The sequence below is a fragment of the Oncorhynchus kisutch genome, unplaced genomic scaffold (assembly GCF_002021735.2).
Source record: "Oncorhynchus kisutch isolate 150728-3 unplaced genomic scaffold, Okis_V2 Okis06b-Okis10b_hom, whole genome shotgun sequence".
Classification (NCBI taxonomy): Eukaryota; Metazoa; Chordata; class Actinopteri; order Salmoniformes; family Salmonidae; genus Oncorhynchus; species Oncorhynchus kisutch.
The window spans coordinates 15,587,406-15,608,112 of record NW_022261983.1 but is presented as its reverse complement, the minus strand read 5'-3'; the positions used below and the strand labels follow the sequence as shown (position 1 = coordinate 15,608,112).

Below are 20,707 nucleotides of genomic sequence, written 5' to 3'. Positions count from 1 at the left end.
ACAGTACTGTGGTAGTTCCTGAGGAGAAGGAGAAGGTACATAGTGGTTGACATAGAGCTACAGTACCGTGGTAGTCCCTGAGGAGAAGGAGAAGGTACATAGTGGTTTACACAGAGCTACAGTACCGTGGTAGTCCCTGAGGAGAAGGAGAAGGTACATAGTGGTTTACACAGAGCTACAGTACCGTGGTAGTCCCTGAGGAGAAGGAGAAGGTACATAGTGGTTTACACAGAGCTACAGTACAGTGGTAGTCCCTGAGGAGAAGGAGAAGGTACATAGTGGTTGACACAGAGCTACAGTACCATGGTAGTCCCTGAGGAGAAGGAGAAGGTACATAGTGGTTTACACAGAGCTACAGTACCGTGGTAGTCCCTGAGGAGAAGGTACATAGTGGTTTACACAGAGCTACAGTACCGTGGTAGTCCCTGAGGAGAAGGAGAAGGTACATAGTGGTTTACACAGAGCTACAGTACCGTGGTAGTCCCTGAGGAGAAGGAGAAGGTACATAGTGGTTTACACAGAGCTACAGTACCGTGGTAGTTCCTGAGGAGAAGGTACATAGTGGTTTACACAGAGCTACAGTACCGTGGTAGTCCCTGAGGAGAAGGTACATAGTGGTTTACACAGAGCTACAGTACCGTGGTAGTCCCTGAGGAGAAGGAGAAGGTACATAGTGGTTTACACAGAGCTACAGTACCGTGGTAGTTCCTGAGGAGAAGGAGAAGGTACATAGTGGTTTACACAGAGCTACAGTACCGTGGTAGTCCCTGAGGAGAAGGTACATAGTGGTTTACACAGAGCTACAGTACCGTGGTAGTTCCTGAGGAGAAGGAGAAGGTACATAGTGGTTTAAACAGAGCTACAGTACCGTGGTAGTCCCTGAGGAGAAGGAGAAGGTACATAGTGGTTTACACAGAGCTACAGTACCGTGGTAGTCCCTGAGGAGAAGGTACATAGTGGTTTACACAGAGCTACAGTACCGTGGTAGTCCCTGAGGAGAAGGTACATAGTGGTTTACACAGAGCTACAGTACCGTGGTAGTCCCTGAGGAGAAGGTACATAGTGGTTTACACAGAGCTACGGTACCGTGGTAGTTCCTGAGGAGAAGGTACATAGTGGTTTACACAGAGCTACAGTACCATGGTAGCTCCTGAGGAAAAGGAGAAGGTACATAGTGGTTTACACAGAGCTACAGTACCGTGGTAGTCCCTGAGGAGCAGGAGAAGGTACATAGTGGTTTACACAGAGCTACAGTACTGTGGTAGTTCCTGAGGAGAAGGAGAAGGTACATAGTGGTTTACACAGAGCTACAGTACTGTGGTAGTTCCTGAGGAGAAGGAGAAGGTACATAGTGGTTTACACAGAGCTACAGTACCGTGGTAGTCCCTGAGGAGAAGGTACATAGTGGTTTACACAGAGCTACAGTACCATGGTAGCTCCTGAGGAAAAGGAGAAGGTACATAGTGGTTTACACAGAGCTACAGTACCATGGTAGTCCCTGAGGAGCAGGAGAAGGTACATAGTGGTTTACACAGAGCTACAGTACTGTGGTAGTTCCTGAGGAGAAGGAGAAGGTACATAGTGGTTTACACAGAGCTACAGTACTGTGGTAGTTCCTGAGGAGAAGGAGAAGGTACATAGTGGTTTACACAGAGCTACAGTACCGTGGTAGTTCCTGAGGAGTAGGAGATGGTACATAGTGGTTTACACAGAGCTACAGTACCGTGGTAGTCCCTGAGGAGAAGGTACATAGTGGTTTACACAGAGCTACAGTACCATGGTAGTCCCTGAGGAGGGGAGATGGGAGAGATGGATGTGAACATAGAGGTACTGCTCACCTCATAGTCCTGTACATCAGGTCTGCATCCCAAATGACATCCTATTCCCTATTTAGTGCACTACTTTGACTAGGGCTGTAGGGGGTGTTTTTAATTGTGGGATAATAATAATCATAGTAGTTAATGTTCTGGGGAAATGTCCCTTTTGGGAGGTAGATGGGGCTCCAAAATCGCTACGTTTACCCATTTTAAATGGTTTAAATTTCAGTAATATAGCAGATGCTCGAATCCAGAGTGAATTACAGTCGTGGCTGCATCATTTTCTTTTACCGGTCCTCGATGGGAATCGAACCCACAACCTTGGCGTTGCGATGCTCAATGAGCTACCAACTGGCCTCACGGGACCCCTGCTGAATTCCTTTCTCTGTCAATTTAAAGAGGATGTTCCTCAATCTCACCTCAAAGATTTCAAAGCCAGCGATGTCTAGGATCCCCAGGAATGATGCTCCTTTACGTTTGGCCTTATCCAGAGTCTTATTCACCCTGGCCAGGATCCACCTGAACAACCGCTCATACATGGCCTTCGCTAGGGCCTCGATGGCAAAGTCAGCCTGGGGGAGAGGGAGAGGGAAAAGGAGAGAGGGAGAGGGGGAGGGGGAGAGAGGGAGAGGGAGAGAGGGAGGGGGAGGGGAGAGGGAGAAGGAGGGGGAGAAGGAGGGGGAGGGGGAGAGGGAGGGGGAGAGAGGGAGAAGGAGAGGGAGGGGGAGAGGGAGGGGGAGAGAGGGAGGGGGGGGAGAGAGGGAGGGGGAGAGAGGGAGGGAGGGGGGGAGAGAGGGAGGGGGAGAGAGGGGAGGAGAGGGAGGGGGGAGGGAGGGAGGGGGGGAGGGGGAGAGAGGGGGAGAGAGGGAGGGGGAAGGAGAGAGAGGGGGGAGAAGGAGAGAGGCAGGGGGAGAAGGAGAGGGAGGGAGAGAGAGGGAGGGGGAGAGAGGGAGGTGGAGAAGGAGAAGGAAAGAGGGAGGGGGAGAGAGGGAGGGGAGAGAGGGATGGGGAGAAGGAGAGAGGGAGGGGGAGAAGGAGAGAGGGAGAGGGAGAAGGAAAAAGGGAGAGGGAGAAGGAGAGAGGGAGGGGGAGAAGGAGAGAGGGAGAAGGAGAGAGGGAGAGGGAGAATGAGAGAGGGAGGGGGAGAAGGAGAGAGGGAGAGGGAGGGGGAGAAGGAGAGAAGGAGAGGGAGAAGGAGGGAGGGAGAAGGAGAGAGGGAGAGGGAGAAGGAGAGAGGGAGAGGGAGAAGGAGAGAGGGAGAGGGAGGGGGAGAGAGGGAGGGGGAGAGAGGGAGACAGTGAGTGTGTTAACCGTCATCTGGTCTACATACAGCCCTGTCTCTATGTACTATAACATCTGGTCTGCCTCCACGTACAGCCCTGTCTCTATGTACTATAACATCTGGTCTGCCTCCACGTACAGCCCTGTCTCTATGTACTATAACATCTGGTCTGCCTCCACGTACAGCCATGTCTCTATGTACTATAACATCTGGTCTGCCTCCACGTACAGCCCTGTCTCTATGTACTATAACATCTGGTCTGCCTCCACGTACAGCCCTGTCTCTATGTACTATAACATCTGGTCTACGTACAGCCCTGTCTCTATGTACTATAACATCTGGTCTGCCTCCACGTACAGCCCTGTCTCTATGTACTATAACATCTGGTCTGCCTCCACGTACAGCCCTGTCTCTATGTACTATAACATCTGGTCTGCCTCCACGTACAGCCCTGTCTCTATGTACTATAACATCTGGTCTGCCTCCACGTACAGCCCTGTCTCTATGTACTATAACATCTGGTCTACGTACAGCCCTGTCTCTATGTACTATAACATCTGGTCTGCCTCCACGTACAGCCCTGTCTCTATGTACTATAACATCTGGTCTGCCTCCACGTACAGCCCTGTCTCTATGTACTATAACATCTGGTCTACGTACAGCCCTGTCTCTATGTACTATAACATCTGGTCTGCCTCCACGTACAGCCCTGTCTCTATGTACTATAACATCTGGTCTGCCTCCACGTACAGCCCTGTCTCTATGTACTATAACATCTGGTCTACGTACAGCCCTGTCTCTATGTACTATAACATCTGGTCTGCCTCCACGTACAGTCCTGTCTCAGACTAAAGCTTCCCCTGGAGAAGGGCTATGTACTATAACTACTTATGGCTTCAGATACATTATATGTTGCCAGGTCTCTGTTGAAAATAAGATTCAACTTTTAACTGAACATGTGAGAGGAAGGTATTGTACAATTAAGTTGAATCTAGAATAGAATAGAGTAGAATACAATAGACTAGAGAATAATAAAATAGAGTAGAGTAGAATAGAGTAGAATAGAATAGAGTTGAATAGAATAGAGTAGAATATAATAGATTAGAGTTGAGCAGAGTAGAGTTAAATAGAGTAGAGTAGAATAGCGTTGAGTAGAGTAGAATAGAGTAGAATAGAGTTGAATAGAATAGAGTAGAATATAATAGATTAGAGATGAATAGAGTAGAATAGAGTTAAATAGAGTAGATTAGACTAGAGTAGGGTAGAATAGAGTAGAATATAATAGATTAGAATATAATATAGTTGAATATAATAGATTCAAATATAATAGATTAGAATAGAGTAGAATAGAGTAGATTAGGATAGAGTAGATTAGAATAGAGTAGATTAGAATAGAGTAGATTAGAATAGAGTAGATTAGAATAGAGTAGATTAGAATAGAGTAGATTAGAATAGAGTAGAATAGAGTAGAATAGAGTAGATTAGAATAGAGTAGAATAGAGTAGAATAGAGTAGATTAGAATAGAGTAGAATAGAGTAGATTAGAGTAGATTAGAATAGATTAGAATAGAGTAGATTAGAATAGAGTAGAATAGAATAGAGTAGAATAGAGTAGATTAGAATAGAGTAGATTAGAATAGAGTAGATTAGAATAGAGTAGATTAGAATAGAGTAGAATATAATATATTAGAATATAATAGATTAGAGTTGAATAGAGTAGAGTAGAGTTAAATATAGTAGATTAGAATAGAGTAGATTAGAATATAATATATTAGAATATAATAGATTAGAGTTGAATAGAGTAGTTAAATATAGTAGATAAAAATAGAATAGAATATAATAGAGTAGAATATAATAGAGTAGAATATAATAGAGTAGAATATAATAGAGTAGAATATAATATATTAGAATAGAGTAGAATATAATAGACTAGAGTTGAATAGAGTAGAGTTAAATAGAGTAGATTAGAATAGAGTAGAGTTGAATAGAGTAGAGTTAAATAGAGTAGATTAGAATAGTGTAGAGTTGAATAGAACAGAGTAGAATATGGTAGAACATAATAGAGTAGGGTTGAATAGAGTAGAGTAGAACAGAGTAGAATATAGTAGAGAAGACTAGAGTAGAACATAATAGAGTTGATTAAAGAGAAGAAGGGAGTTTAATAGAATAGAGTAGATTAGAGTAGTGTATAGTTGAATAAAACAGAATAGAGTAGAATAGAATATAACAGAATAAAGTAGAGTAGAATAGAGTACAATATAATAGAGTAGAACATAATAAGATGGAGTCAAACAGAGTTGAATAGAATAGAGTAGAGTTGAATAAAATTGGCTAGATTACATTAGTTTAGAGTTGAATGTAATAGAGTAGAATGAAGTAGAATATAGTAGAGTTGAATAGAATAGAGCATAATATAACAATAAAGTAGACCCGAAAACAATAGAGTCGAATATAATATAGTAGAGTAGAATAGAGTAGAATATATTTGAATAGAATAGAGTAGAAGAGAGTAGAATAGGGTAGATTAGAGTAGTGAAGAGTTGACTAGAACATAATAGATAGAATAGATTAGAACAGAGTAGAGTAGATTCGAATAGAATAGTACAGACTACAGTACAGTACAATAGAGTAGAACAGAATAGAGTAGAACAGAGTAGAAGATAATAAAGTAGATTTGAATATAATAGAGTAGAGCAGAGTACACGATAGTAGAATAGAGTAGAACAGAGTAGAATATAATAAAGTAGATTTGAATATAATAGAGTAGAGCAGAGTACACGATAGTAGAATAGAGTAGAACAGAGTAGAATATAATAAAGTAGATTTGAATATAATAGAGTAGAGCAGAGTACACGATAGTAGAATAGAGTAGAGTTTAATAGAATAAAGTAGAATAGAGTACAAGTACGAGTTGAACAGGGTATAATATAATAGAACAGAAAAGGGTAGAAAAGAATAAAGTAGAATAGAACAGAATATAGTAACATAGAATAGAGTAGAATACAGTAGGAAACAGTAGAATAGAGTAGAATAGAATATAGTAAAGTAGAATTGAGTAGAGTTGAATAGAATAGAGTAAAATATAACAAAGTACAACCGAGTAGAGTAGAATAGAGTAGAGTTGAATAGAATAGAGTAGAACAGAGTAGAGTTGAATAGAGTAGAGTTGAATAGAATAGAGTAAAATATAACAAAGTAGAACCGAGTAGAATAGAATAAAGTAGAATTGAATACAAAAGAATAGAAGATAGTAGAATAGAGTAGAATAGAAGATATTAGAATAGAAAATAGTAGAATAGAAGATAGTAGAATAGATGATAATAGAAGATAGTATAATAGACAATAGTAGAATAGAAGATAATAGAATAGAGTAGAATAGAATAGAGCAGAATATAATTGAGTCAAATAGAATAGAGTAGAATAGAATACAACACAATAGAGTAGAATAGAATACAACACAATAGAGTAGAATAGAATACAACACAATAGAGTAGAATAGAGAACAATAGAGTAGAATATAATAGAGTACAATAGAAAATAGTTTAATAGAATAGATTAGAATAAAGTAGAGTGGAATAGAGTACAGTAGAATTGAGTAGAATATAATAGAGTAGAATGGAGTATAATATAATACTGAAGAACAGAATATAGCAGAATAGAAAATAGTATAATACAATATAATAGAGTAGAATAAAACATAATAGAGTAGAATAGAACATAATAGAGTAGAATAGAACATAATAGAGTAGAATAGAACATAATAGAATAGAATAGAACATAATAGAGTAGAATAGAGTATAATAGAATAGATTAGACTAAAGTAGAGTGGAACAGAGTAGAGTAAAATTGAGTAGAATATAATAGAGTAGAATGGAGTATAATATAATACTGAAGAACAGAATAGAATAGAGTAGAATAGAAGAGTACCTGCTCCTTGGTCTGAGCCTTCTGCACCACCTCTCTGCCCACCTTGATACGGGGGGTGAGGACGGAACGGGTGAAGTCTGTCACGTTGATACCCTGCAGGTGGCACACTTTCTGAGCCGCTGAAGAGAGAAAGAGAGAAGAGAGGGGGAGGGGGGAGGAGGAGAGAGGGGGGGAGGGGGGAGGAGGAGAGAGAGAGGGGAGAGGGGGAGGAGGAGAGAGGGGGGGAGGGGGGAGGAGGAGAGAGAGAGGGGAGAGGGGGGAGGAGGAGAGAGAGAGAAGAGAGGGGGAGGAGGAGAGAGGGGGGAGGGGGGAGGAGGAGAGAGAGAGGGGAGAGGGGGGAGGAGGAGAGAGGGGGGAGGGGGAGGAGGAGAGAGGGGAGGGGGGGGAGGAGAGAGAGAGGGGGGAGGAGGAGCGAGAGAGAGAGAGGGGAGGGGGGAGGAGGAGAGAGAGAAGAGAGAAGAGAGGAGGAGGAAGGGAGGCAAGAGAGAGAGAGGGGAGGGGGGAGGAGAGAGAGAGAGGGGGAGGGGGAGGAGGAGAGAGAGGGGGGGGAGAGAGAGGGGGGAGAGAGAGGGGGGTGGGGGAAGGAGGAGAGAGAGGGGGGCGGAAGAGAGAGAGAGAAGAGAAGAGAAGAAAGGGAAAGCGAGAGAGAAAGATTAGTTGTGCTGTATGTTACCTGTTATCTTTCTTACCTGTGTTAGTGGTATGATACCTGTTGTCTTTCTTACCTGTGTTAGTGGTATGTTACCTGTTGTCTTTCTTACCTGTGTTAGTGGTATGTTACCTGTTGTCTTTCTTACCTGTGTTAGTGGTATGTTACCTGTTGTCTTTCTTACCTGTGTTAGTGGTATGTTACCTGTTGTCTTTCTTACCTGTGTTAGTGGTATGTTACCTGTTGTCTTCTTACCTGTGATTCCTCTCTGTGTTATCTGTGCTAAATGTAAACTGTATTTTCAAGCTTGCGTTACTGTGAACAAACTCTGTTGCTATCTGTGTTGCTCCTACCTGTGTGATGTCATGTCTCACTTGTGTTTCTCCTACCATTATGATGTAATGTCCCACCTGTGTTGCTCCTACCTGTGTGATGTAATGTCTCACCTGTGTGGTTACTACCTGTGTGATGTCATGTCTCACCTGTGTTTCTCCTACCATTATGATGTAATGTCCCACCTGTCTTGCTCCTACCTGTGTGATGTCATGTCTCACCTGTGTTTCTCCTACCTGTGTGATTTCATGTCTCACCTGTGTGGTTACTACCTGTGTGATGTCATGTCTCACCTATGTGGTTACAACCTGTGTGATGTCATGTCTCACCTGTGTTGCTCCTACCTGTGTGATGTAATGTCTCACCTGTGTGGTTACTACCTGTGTGATGTCATGTCTCACCTGTGTTTCTCCTACCTGTGTGATGTCATGTCACACCTGTGTTTCTCCTACCTGTGTGATGTCATGTTTCACCTGTGTTTCTCCTACCTGTGTGATGTAATGTTTCACCTGTGTTACTACCTGTGTGATGTAATGTTTCACCTGTGTTACTACCTGTGTGATGTAATGTTTCACCTGTGTTACTACCTGTGTGATGTAATGTTTCACCTGTGTTACTACCTGTGTGATGTAATGTTTCACCTGTGTTACTACCTGTGTGATGTCATGTATCACCTGGGTTACTACCTGTGTGATGTCATGTATCACCTGGGTTACTACCTGTGTGATGTCATGTCTAACCTGTTTTTCTCCTACCTGCGTGATGTCATGTCTAACAAATTGCTGCTACTACCTGTGTGATGTCATGTATCACCTGGGTTACTACCTGTGTGATGTCATGTTTCACCTGGGTTACTACCTGTGTGATGTCATGTATCACCTGGGTTACTACCTGTGTGATGTCATGTATCACCTGGGTTACTACCTGTGTGATGTCATGTTTCACCTGGGTTACTACCTGTGTGATGCCATGTTTCACCTGTGTTACTACCTGTGTGATGTCATGTATCACCTGTGTTGTCGGGCATGGTGGCCTGCTCATTGTTCCTCTCCTTGTTGAACTTAATGTTCCCCAGCTGGAGCACAGTGGAGACCACCTTCATCATGCCTAGAGAGAGGAGAGGAGCGAGGGATGAGGAGAAACCCATGATCTCACCTCCCTCCAATACCTGTCCTCTGGTCCTCAGAGAAACCCATGATCTCCCCTCCCTCCAGTACCTGTCCTCTGGTCCTCAGAGAAACACATGATCTCCCCTCCCTCCAGTACCTGTCCTCTCGTCCTCAGAGAACCCATGATCTCCCCTCCCTCCAGTACCTGTCCTCTCGTCCTCAGAGAAACCCATGATCTCCCCTCCCTCCAGTACCTGTCCTCTCGTCCTCAGAGAAACCCATGATCTCCATGGCCTCCAGTGTTTCTATGAACATCTGATCATCTTCCTGACCAGGCACCTCCACGTGACCTGCCACCAGGAACCGGTAGGCCCCGAAATCCTCCAGTAACAGCTCCTCTATACAGAACAGACAGGAGAGGAGGAGCTGTACGGTTACACACTATATAATGAAATAAGGCCTGAGGCCTGTCCATCTATCTATCTATCTAATTCTATCTACCGTAATTTCCGGATTATAAGCCGCTACAGGTAACATACCACTATATATCTCATTCTATCTATCTATCTCATTCTATCTATCTATCTCATTCTATCTATCTATCTCATTCTATCTATCTCTCATTCTATCTATCTATCTATCTCATTCTATCTATCTCATTCTATATATCTATCTACCTATCTCATTCTATATATCTATCTACCTATCTCATTCTATATATCTATCTACCTATCTCATTCTATCTATATATCTCATTCTATCTATCATCTATATATCTCATTCTATCTATCTATCTATCTATCTATCTATCTATCTATCTATCTATCTATCTATCTATCTATCTATCTATCTATCTATCTATCTATCTATCTATCTATCTATCTATCTCATTCTATCCATCTCCTCACCCTTTAGTTGGTCCTTCGCTCCGGCCACCATGTAGTAAAAGATATGGAAGGCTCTCTCTATCTTGGCTTGGCGGATACAGCGAGACTTCTCCAGCAGGTCTGGTGGACAGGGGAGGGTCAAAGACAAAACCCTCTGTGGTGCAGGAACAAGACACTGCATTTTACATTGGGCCAGTTTCCCCCGACACACATGAAATATAAATATGAAGTCTTAATTGAACATGTTTTTTAGTGCAGGACTAGGGTTTAACCTGTGTCCGGGAAACTGTCCCTTTTGTGTGTTTAATACAGTGCCTTGCGAAAGTATTCGGCCCCCTTCAACTTCTGGAGAGAGTTTGCTGCACTGAAAGTAAAGGGGCTGAATAATTTTGCACGCCCAATTTTTCAGTTTTTGTGTGTTAAAAAAGTTTGAAATATCCAATAAATGTCGTTCCACTTCATGATTGTGTCCCACTTGTTGTTGATTCTTCACAAAAAAAATACAGTTTTATATCTTTATGTTTGAAGCCTGAAATGTGGCAAAAGGTCGCAAAGTTCAAGGGGGCCGAATACTTTCGCAAGGCACTGTATCTCCCGAATCTCTAAAAGATTAATTAAACACCTACAATACATCTCTATGAGGAGCCCAGAGTCTGTATATTTAGAGTCTGTATATTTCATTAGGATACAGGTATCGATGTTGGCTCCAACCAGGAATCCGGTCACGTCAAAGTTGAGCTTAATAAACTTGCCCTGTGAGGAGAGAGATGTAGGATACTGTATATGAGGAGAGAGATGTAGGTTACTGTATATATGAGGAGAGAGATGTAGGATACTGTATATGAGGAGAGAGATGTAGGACACTGTATATGTGAGGAGAGAGATGTAGGTTACTGTATATATGAGGAGAGAGATGTAGGATACTGTATATGAGGAGAGAGATGTAGGACACTGTATATGTGAGGAGAGAGATGTAGGATACTGTATATATGAGGAGAGAGATGTAGGTTACTGTCTATGAGGAGAGAGATGTAGGATACTGTATATAGGAGGAGAGAGATGTAGGATACGGTATATATGAGGAGAGAGATGTAGGATATTGTATATGTGAGGAGAGAGATGTAGGATACGGTATATATGAGGAGAGAGATGTAGGATACTGTATATGAGGAGAGAGATGTAGGATACTGTATATGAGGAGAGAGATGGAAGATACTGTATATGAGGAGAGAGATGTAGGATACTGTATATGGGGAGAGAGATGTAGGATACTGTATGTGTGGAGAGAGATGTAGGATACGGTATATATGAGGAGAGAGATGTAGGATACTGTATATGTGAGGAGAGAGATGTAGGATACTGTATATATGAGGAGAGAGATGTAGGATACTGTATATATGAGGAGAGAGATGTAGGATACAGTATATATGAGGAGAGGTATAGGATACTGTATATGAGGAGAGAGATGTAGGATACTGTATATATGAGGAGAGAGATGTAGGATACTGTATATATGAGGAGAGAGATGTAGGATACTGTATATGTGAGGAGAGAGATGTAGGATACTGTATATGAGGAGAGATGTAGGATACTGTATATGAGGAGAGAGATGTAGGATACTGTATATGTGAGGAGAGGTATAGGATACTGTATATGAGGAGAGAGATGTAGGATACTGTATATGAGGAGAGAGATGTAGGATACTGTATATATGAGGAGAGAGATGTAGGTTACTGTATATGAGGAGAGATATGTAGGATACTGTATATGAGGAGAGAGATGTAGGTTACTGTATATGAGGAGAGATATGTAGGATACTGTATATGAGGAGAGATATGTAGGATACTGTATATGCGCAGCAACTCACTGCCTTCCTGAAGACAAACAATGTATACGAAATGCTTCAGTCTGGTTTTAGACCCCATCATAGCACTGAGACGGCACTTGTGAAGGTGGTAAATGACATTTTAATGGCATCGGACCGAGGCTCTGCATCTGTCCTCGTGCTCCTAGACCTTAGTGCTGCTTTTGATACCATCGATCACCACATTCTTTTGGAGAGATTGGAAACCCAAATTGGTCTACACGGACATGTTCTGGCCTGGTTTAGATCTTATCTGTCGGAAAGATATCAGTTTGTCTCTGTGAATGGTTTGTCCTCTGACAAATCAACTGTAAATTTCGGTGTTCCTCAAGGTTCCGTTTTAGGACCACTATTGTTTTCACTATATATTTTACCTCTTGGGGATGTTATTCGAAAACATAATGTAAACTTTCACTGCTATGCGGATGACACACAGCTGTACATTTCAATGAAACATGGTGAAGCCCCAAAATTGCCCTCGCTAGAAGCATGTGTTTCAGACATAAGGAAGTGGATGGCTGCAAACTTTCTACTATTAAACTCGGACAAAACAGAGATGCTTGTTCTAGGTCCCAAGAAACAAAGAGATCTTCTGTTGAATCTGACAATTAATCTTAATGGTTGTACAGTCGTCTCAAATAAAACTGTGAAGGACCTCGGCGTTACTCTGGACCCTGATCTCTCTTTTGAAGAACATATCAAGACTATTTCGAGGACAGCTTTTTTCCATCTACGTAACATTGCAAAAATCAGAAACTTTCTGTCCAAAAATGATGCAGAAAAATTAATCCATGCTTTTGTCACTTCTAGGTTAGACTACTGCAATGCTCTATTTTCCGGCTACCCGGATAAAGCACTAAATAAACTTCAGTTAGTGCTAAATACGGCTGCTAGAATCCTGACTAGAACCAAAAAATTTGATCATATTACTCCAGTGCTAGCCTCTCTACACTGGCTTCCTGTCAAAGCAAGGGCTGATTTCAAGGTTTTACTGCTAACCTACAAAGCATTACATGGGCTTGCTCCTACCTATCTCTCTGATTTGGTCCTGCCGTACATACCTATACGTACGCTACGGTCACAAGACGCAGGCCTCCTAATTGTCCCTAGAATTTCTAAGCAAACAGCTGGAGGCAGGGCTTTCTCCTATAGAGCTCCATTTTTATGGAACGGTCTGCCTACCCATGTCAGAGACGCAAACTCGGTCTCAACCTTTAAGTCTTTACTGAAGACTCATCTCTTCAGTGGGTCATATGATTGAGTGTAGTCTGGCCCAGGAGTGGGAAGGTGAACGGAAAGGCTCTGGAGCAACGAACCGCCCTTGCTGTCTCTGCCTGGCCGGTTCCCCTCTTTCCACTGGGATTCTCTGCCTCTAACCCTATTACAGGGGCTGAGTCACTGGCTTGCTGGGGCTCTCTCATGCCGTCCCTGGAGGGGGTGCGTCACCTGAGTGGGTTGATTCACTGTTGTGGTCGTCCTGTCTGGGTTGGCGCCCCCCCCCCCCCTTGGGTTGTGCCGTGGCGGAGATCTTTGTGGGCTATACTCAGCCTTGTCTCAGGATGGTAAGTTGGTGGTTGAAGATATCCCTCTAGTGGTGTGGGGGCTGTGCTTTGGCAAAGTGGGTGGGGTTATATCCTTCCTGTTTGGCCCTGTCCGGGGGTGTCCTCGGATGGGGCCACAGTGTCTCCTGACCCCTCCTGTCTCAGCCTCCAGTATTTATGCTGCAGTAGTTTATGTGTCGGGGGGCTGGGGTCAGTTTGTTATATCTGGAGTACTTCTCCTGTCCTATTCGGTGTCCTGTGTGAATCTAAGTGTGCGTTCTCTAATTCTCTCCTTCTCTCTTTCTTTCTCTCTCTCGGAGGACCTGAGCCCTAGGACCATGCCCCAGGACTACCTGACATGATGACTCCTTGCTGTCCCCAGTCCACCTGGCCATGCTGCTGTTCCAGTTTCAACTGACCTGAGCCCTAGGACCATGCCCCAGGACTACCTGACATGATGACTCCTTGCTGTCCCCAGTCTACCTGGCCATGCTGCTGCTCCAGTTTCAACTTCCACCTGACTGTGCTGCTGCTCTAGTTTCAACTGTTCTGCCTTATTATTATTCGACCATGCTGGTCATTTATGAACATTGAACATCTTGACCATGTTCTGTTATAATCTCCACCCGGCACAGCCAGAAGAGGACTGGCCACCCCACATAGCCTGGTTCCTCTCTAGGTTTCTTCCTAGGTATTGGCCTTTCTAGGGAGTTTTTCCTAGCCACCGTGCTTCTCCACCTGCATTGCTTGCTGTTTGGGGTTTTAGGCTGGGTTTCTGTACAGCACTTTGAGATATCAGCTGATGTACGAAGGGCTATATAAATACATTTGATTTGATTTGATTTTGATTTGATATGAGGAGAGATGTAGGATACTGTATATGTGAGGAGAGAGATGTAGGATACTGTATATGTGATGAGAGAGATGTAGGATACTGTATATATGAGCACTGAGCTCTTGATAAATGTCATGACAAGGACTAACAGTCTGTACTCTAATAACAAGGGACTGGTGCCAGGAGATTTTCCTGACTGCGTAATAAAACCGGGAAAGACTGGGTTCTAGTTAAAAGCTTTAATTATGTTAGTAGTAATGTGGAGAGAGCGATGGAATGAATGAATGAATTTAATTTGACATTTAAAAAAAAAATATATAGTTTTGTTTGAAAAGTGTGTGTAATAGTGTCTGAGCGTGTGTAAACTGTGAGTTAATTACGAATCGTGAGGAGTTGTCATTCTTGATGGTCTTGGCGTTCCCGAAGGCTTCCAGTATGGGGTTAGCCTGCAACAGCTGCTTCTCTAGCTCCCCCTGTAGGGCAAAATCGGGGGGAAAGCAGGAAAACCAATCACATATGTCCAACATATCTGTGATGTCACAATTATTGTGATGTCACAATTATTATTCCACTTCATGAATATTACCAGAGAATGATGTCACATGACAGAACAACACAAGTTATGTCACACTGTACAACAACAAAGAAATGGACAACAGAGACACACACTTTTTTTTTGCACACTAACAAGCAGTGCAACAGACACAGAGCAAAACACAGTCAGTGAGATGTAGCATAGCAACCACTCAGAGAGATTCGTTAAAAGATTATTATGGGGTGACTTTGATGTTTCACACACTATTTTAAATGTCATACAGGCCACTACTTTCTAACACACAGACAGGTCCATCAGCAGTTAATAGTGTTCACATGCTATAGGACAGGAGAGATAGATCATATCGGTTAATCTAGGTGTGACACGCTAGCTAGCATGCAGGTATGAACTCCCAAATGGCACCCTATTACATATGCAGTGCACTTCTTTTACCAGACCTCTATAGGTGGTGGTCAAAAGTAGTGCACTAAATAGGGAATAGGGTGCTACTCTCATACTCACATAGGCCAGAGACCCAGGCTTCTCTGGCTTCTCCTACAGAGGAGGCAGAGGATGATGTGATCATTATAACCTATTATAATGTATTATAACCAGGCATAACGTATTATAATGCATTATAACCTGGCATAATGTATTAATACCTGGCATTACCTTGCATAACGTATTATAATGTATTATAACCTGGCATAACGTATCATAACCTGGCATAGCGTATTATAACCTGGCATAACGTATGATAACCTGGCATAACGTATTATAATGCATTATAACCTGGCATAACGTATCATAACCTGGCATAGCGTATTATAACCTGGCATAACGTATTATAACCTGGCATAACGTATTATAACCTGGCATAACGTATGATAACCTGGCATAACGTATCATAACCTGGCATAATATATTATAACCTGGCATAACGTATTATAACCTGGCATAATGTATTATAACCTGGCATAACGTATCATAACGTATTATAACCAGGCTTAGCGTATTATAACCAGGCATAACCTGGCATAATATATTATAACCTGGCATAACGTATCATAACCTGGCATAATATATTATAACCTGGCATAACGTATCATAACCTGGCATAATATATCACAATCTGGCATAGCGTATTATAACCTGGCATAACATATCATAACCTGGCATAACGTGTCATAACCTGGCATAATATATCACAATCTGACATAGCGTATTATAACCTGGCATAACGTATCATAACCTGGCATAATATATTATAACCTGGCATAACGTATCATAACCTGGCATAACATATCATAACCTGGCATAACGTATTATAACCTGGCATAACGTATTATAACCTGGCATAACGCATTATAACCTGGCATAACGTATTATAACATGGCATAACATATTATAACCTGGCATAACATATTATAACCTGGCATAACGTATCACAACCTGGCATAACGTATCATAACCTGGCATAATGTATCATTACCTGGCATAACCTGGCATAATGTATCATAACCTGGCATAACGTATCACAACCTGGCATAACGTATCATAATCTGGCATAATATATCATTACCTGGCATAATATATTATAACCTGGAATAACGTATCATAACCTGGCATAATATATTATAACCTGGCATAACGTATTATAAGCTGGCATAACGTATTATAACCTGGCATTACCTGGCATAACATATTATAACCTGGCATAATGTATTATAACCTGGCATAACGTACCATAACCTGGCATAATATATTATAACCTGGCATAACATATCATAACCTGGCATAATATATCATAACCTGGCATAACCTGGCATAACGTATTATAACCTGGCATAACGTATTATAACCTGGCATAACATATTATAACCTGGCATAATATATTATAACCTGGCATAACGTATCATAACCTGGCATAACTTATCTAACCTAGCATAATGTATCATTACCTGGCATAACCTGGCATAACGTATCATAACCTGGCATAACGTATCATAACCTGGCATAATGTATCATTACCTGGCATAATGTATCATAACCTGGCATAACGTATCACAACCTGGCATAACGTATCATAATCTGGCATAATATATCATTACCTGGCATAATATATTATAACCTGGCATAACGTATCATAACCTGGCATAACGTATTATAACCTGGCATAACGTATTATAACCTGGCATAACGTATTATAACCTGGCATAACGTATTATAACCTGGCATAACGTATCACAACCTGGCATAACGTATCATAATCTGGCATAATATATCATTACCTGGCATAATATATTATAACCTGGCATAACGTATCATAACCTGGCATAACGTATTATAACCTGGCATAACGTATTATAACCTGGCATAACATATTATAACCTGGCATAACGTATTATAACCTGGCACAACGTATCATAACCTGGCATAGCGTATTATAACCTGGCATAATATATCATAACCTGGCATAACGTATCATAACCTGGCATAATGTATCATAACCTGTCATAACATATTATAACCTGGCATAACGTATTATAACCTGGCATAACGTATCATAACCTGGCATAACATATTATAACCTGGCATAACGTATTATAACATGCATAATATATTATTACCTGACATAACGTATCATAACCTGGCATATTGTATCATAACCTGGCATAACGTATTATAGCCTGGCATAACGTATTATAGCCTGGCATAACGTATTATAACCTGACATAATATATTATAACCTGGCATAACGTATTATAACCTGGTATAACCTGGCATAATATATTATAACCTGGCATAACGTATCATAACCTGGCATAACGTATTGTAACCTGGCATAACGTATCATAACCTGGCATAACATATTATAACCTGGCATAACGTATTATAACCTGGCATAACCTGCCATAATATATTATAACCTGGCATAACGTATCATAACCTGACATAACGTATTATAACCTGGCATAACATATCATAACCTGGCATAACGTATTATAGCCTGGCATAACGTATTATAACCTGACATAACGTATTATAACCTGGCATAATATATCATAATCTGGCATAATATATTTCAACCTGGCATAACGTATTATAACCTGGCATAACGTATTATAACCTGGCATAACGTATTATAACCTGGCATAACGTATTATAATATATCATAACCTGGCATAACTTATTAAAACCTGGCATAACGTATTATAACCTGGCATAACGTATCATAACCTGGCATAACGTATTATAACCTGGCATAACGTATCATAACCTGGCATAATGTATCATAACCTGTCATAACGTATTATAACCTGGCATAACGTATTATAACCTGGCATAACGTATCATAACCTGGCATAACATATTATAACCTGGCATAACGTATTATAACATGCATAATATATTATTACCTGACATAACGTATCATAACCTGGCATATTGTATCATAACCTGGCATAACGTATTATAGCCTGGCATAACGTATTATAGCCTGGCATAACGTATTATAACCTGACATAATATATTATAACCTGGCATAACGTATTATAACCTGGTATAACCTGGCATAATATATTATAACCTGGCATAACGTATCATAACCTGGCATAACGTATTGTAACCTGGCATAACATATCATAACCTGGCATAACGTATTATAGCCTGGCATAACGTATTATAACCTGACATAACGTATTATAACCTGGCATAATATATCATAACCTGGCATAATATATTATAACCTGGCATAACGTATTATAACCTGGCATAACATATTATAACCTGGCATAACGTATTATAACCTGGCATAACCTGGCATAATATATTATAACCTGGCATAACGTATCATAACCTGACATAACGTATTATAACCTGGCATAACGTATCATAACCTGGCATAATGTATTATAGCCTGGCATAACGTATTATAACCTGACATAACGTATTATAACCTGGCATAATATATCATAATCTGGCATAATATATTTCAACCTGGCATAACGTATTATAACCTGGCATAACGTATTATAACCTGGCATAACGTATTATAACCTGGCATAACGTATTATAATATATCATAACCTGGCATAACTTATTAAAACCTGGCATAACGTATTATAACCTGGCATAACGTATCATAACCTGGCATAACGTATTATAACCTGGCATAACGTATCATAACCTGGCATAACGTATCATAACCTGGTATAACGTATTATAACCTGGCATAACGTATTATAACCTTGCATAACGTATTATAACCTGGCATAACGTATTATAAACTGGCATAACGTATCATAACCTGGTATAACGTATTATAACCTGGCATAACGTATCATAACCTGGCATAACGTATCATAACGTATTATAACCTGGCATAACGTATTATAACCTGGCATAACGTATTATAACCTGGCATAACGTATTATAACCTGGCATAACGTATTATAACCTGGCATAACGTATTATAACCTGGTATAACGTATTATAACCTGGTATAACGTATTATAACGTATTATAACCTGGCATAACGTATTATAACCTGGTATAACGTATCATAACCTGGCATAACGTATTATAACCTGGCATAACGTATTATAACCTGGTATAACGTATTATAACGTATTATAACCTGGCATAACGTATTATGACCTGGCATAACGTATTATAACCTGGCATAATGTATTATAACCTGGCATAACGTATCATAACCTGGCATAATGCATTATAACGTATTATAACCTGGCATAACGTATTATAACCTGGCATAACGCATTATAACCTGGCATAACGTATCATAATGTATTATAACCTGGCATAACGTATTTAACCTGGCATAACGTATTATAACCTGGCATAACGTATCATAACCTGGCATAACGGATCATAACGTATTATAACCTGGCATAACGTATTATAACCTGGTATAACGTATTATAACCTGGCATAACGTATCATAATGTATTATAACCTGGTATAATGTATTATAACCTGGCATAACGTATTATAACCTGGCATAACGTATTATAACATGGCATAACGTATTATAACCTGGCATAATGTATTATAACGTATTATAACCTGGCATAACGTATTATAACCTGGCATAACGTATTATAACCTGGCATAACGTATTATAACCTGGCATAACGTATTATAACCTGGCATAACGTATCATAATGTATTATAACCTGGCATAACGTATTATAACCTGGCATAACGTATTATAACCTGGCATAACGTATTAGAACCTGACATAACGTATCATAACGTATTATAACCTGGCATAACGTATTATAACCTGGCATAAGGTATCATAACGTATTATAACCTGGCATAATGTATCATAACGTATTATAACCTGGTATAACGTATCATAACGTATTATAACCTGGCATAATGTATCATAACGTATCATAACCTGGCATAACGCATTATAACGTATTATAACCTGGCATAACGTATTATAACCTGGCATAACGTATTATAACCTGGCATAACGTATTATTTATGATACACAACAAAGTATTGTTCTATTCTCCTACTTCATCACTGTCACTAGCTATTTTTTTAAATTAAATTCTTCCTCTTCTTCTTCTGTAATTCTTCTGTAATATCTACAAACCTGACTCAGTTCTTCTGTAATATCCTCGGGGAATAGGTTGTGTCTGATATGTGAACCCTAAACTGTCTTCTTCTGTGATTGGGTAAGGGTAATATAGAATAAATAGAATATGAATATAGAACTAGGGGGGCGGGTCCATAGCAGGACTTAGAGTACGGCTCATTGGGTTATCAGTATTGAATATAGAACTAGGGGGCGGGTCCATAGCAGGGCTTAGAGTACTGCTCATTGGCTATCAGTATTGAATATAGAACTAGGGGGGCGGGTCCATAGCAGGACTTAGAGTACGGCTCATT

At 40.7% G+C, this 20,707-nt stretch overlaps 1 protein-coding gene across 6 annotated transcripts in view; it reads right to left on the bottom strand.

The window, feature by feature from the left end:
* The window catches only part of LOC109885559 (myosin-11-like), a 110,643-nt gene that overhangs the window by 72,455 nt on the left and 17,481 nt on the right, over window positions 1–20,707 (bottom strand). For 4 of the 6 annotated variants that reach the window (XR_004206812.1, XR_004206813.1, XM_031813920.1 and 1 more), the window contains exons 8-15: window positions 15,302–15,334; window positions 14,625–14,717; window positions 10,694–10,757; window positions 10,026–10,124; window positions 9,372–9,515; window positions 9,020–9,115; window positions 7,027–7,145; window positions 2,237–2,389 (exon numbers count right to left, since the gene is read on the bottom strand). Coding sequence is in view for 4 of the 6 variants with exons in the window: in XM_031813920.1 (XP_031669780.1) it covers window positions 2,237–2,389; window positions 7,027–7,145; window positions 9,020–9,115; window positions 9,372–9,515; window positions 10,026–10,124; window positions 10,694–10,757; window positions 14,625–14,717; window positions 15,302–15,334 (801 nt within the window). In the remaining 2 variants the exon portion in view is untranslated. The remainder of the gene's footprint in view (window positions 1–2,236; window positions 2,390–7,026; window positions 7,146–9,019; window positions 9,116–9,371; window positions 9,516–10,025; window positions 10,125–10,693; window positions 10,758–14,624; window positions 14,718–15,301; window positions 15,335–20,707) is intronic. The other 2 variants (XM_031813919.1, XM_031813918.1) reach the window with 1 other exon arrangement.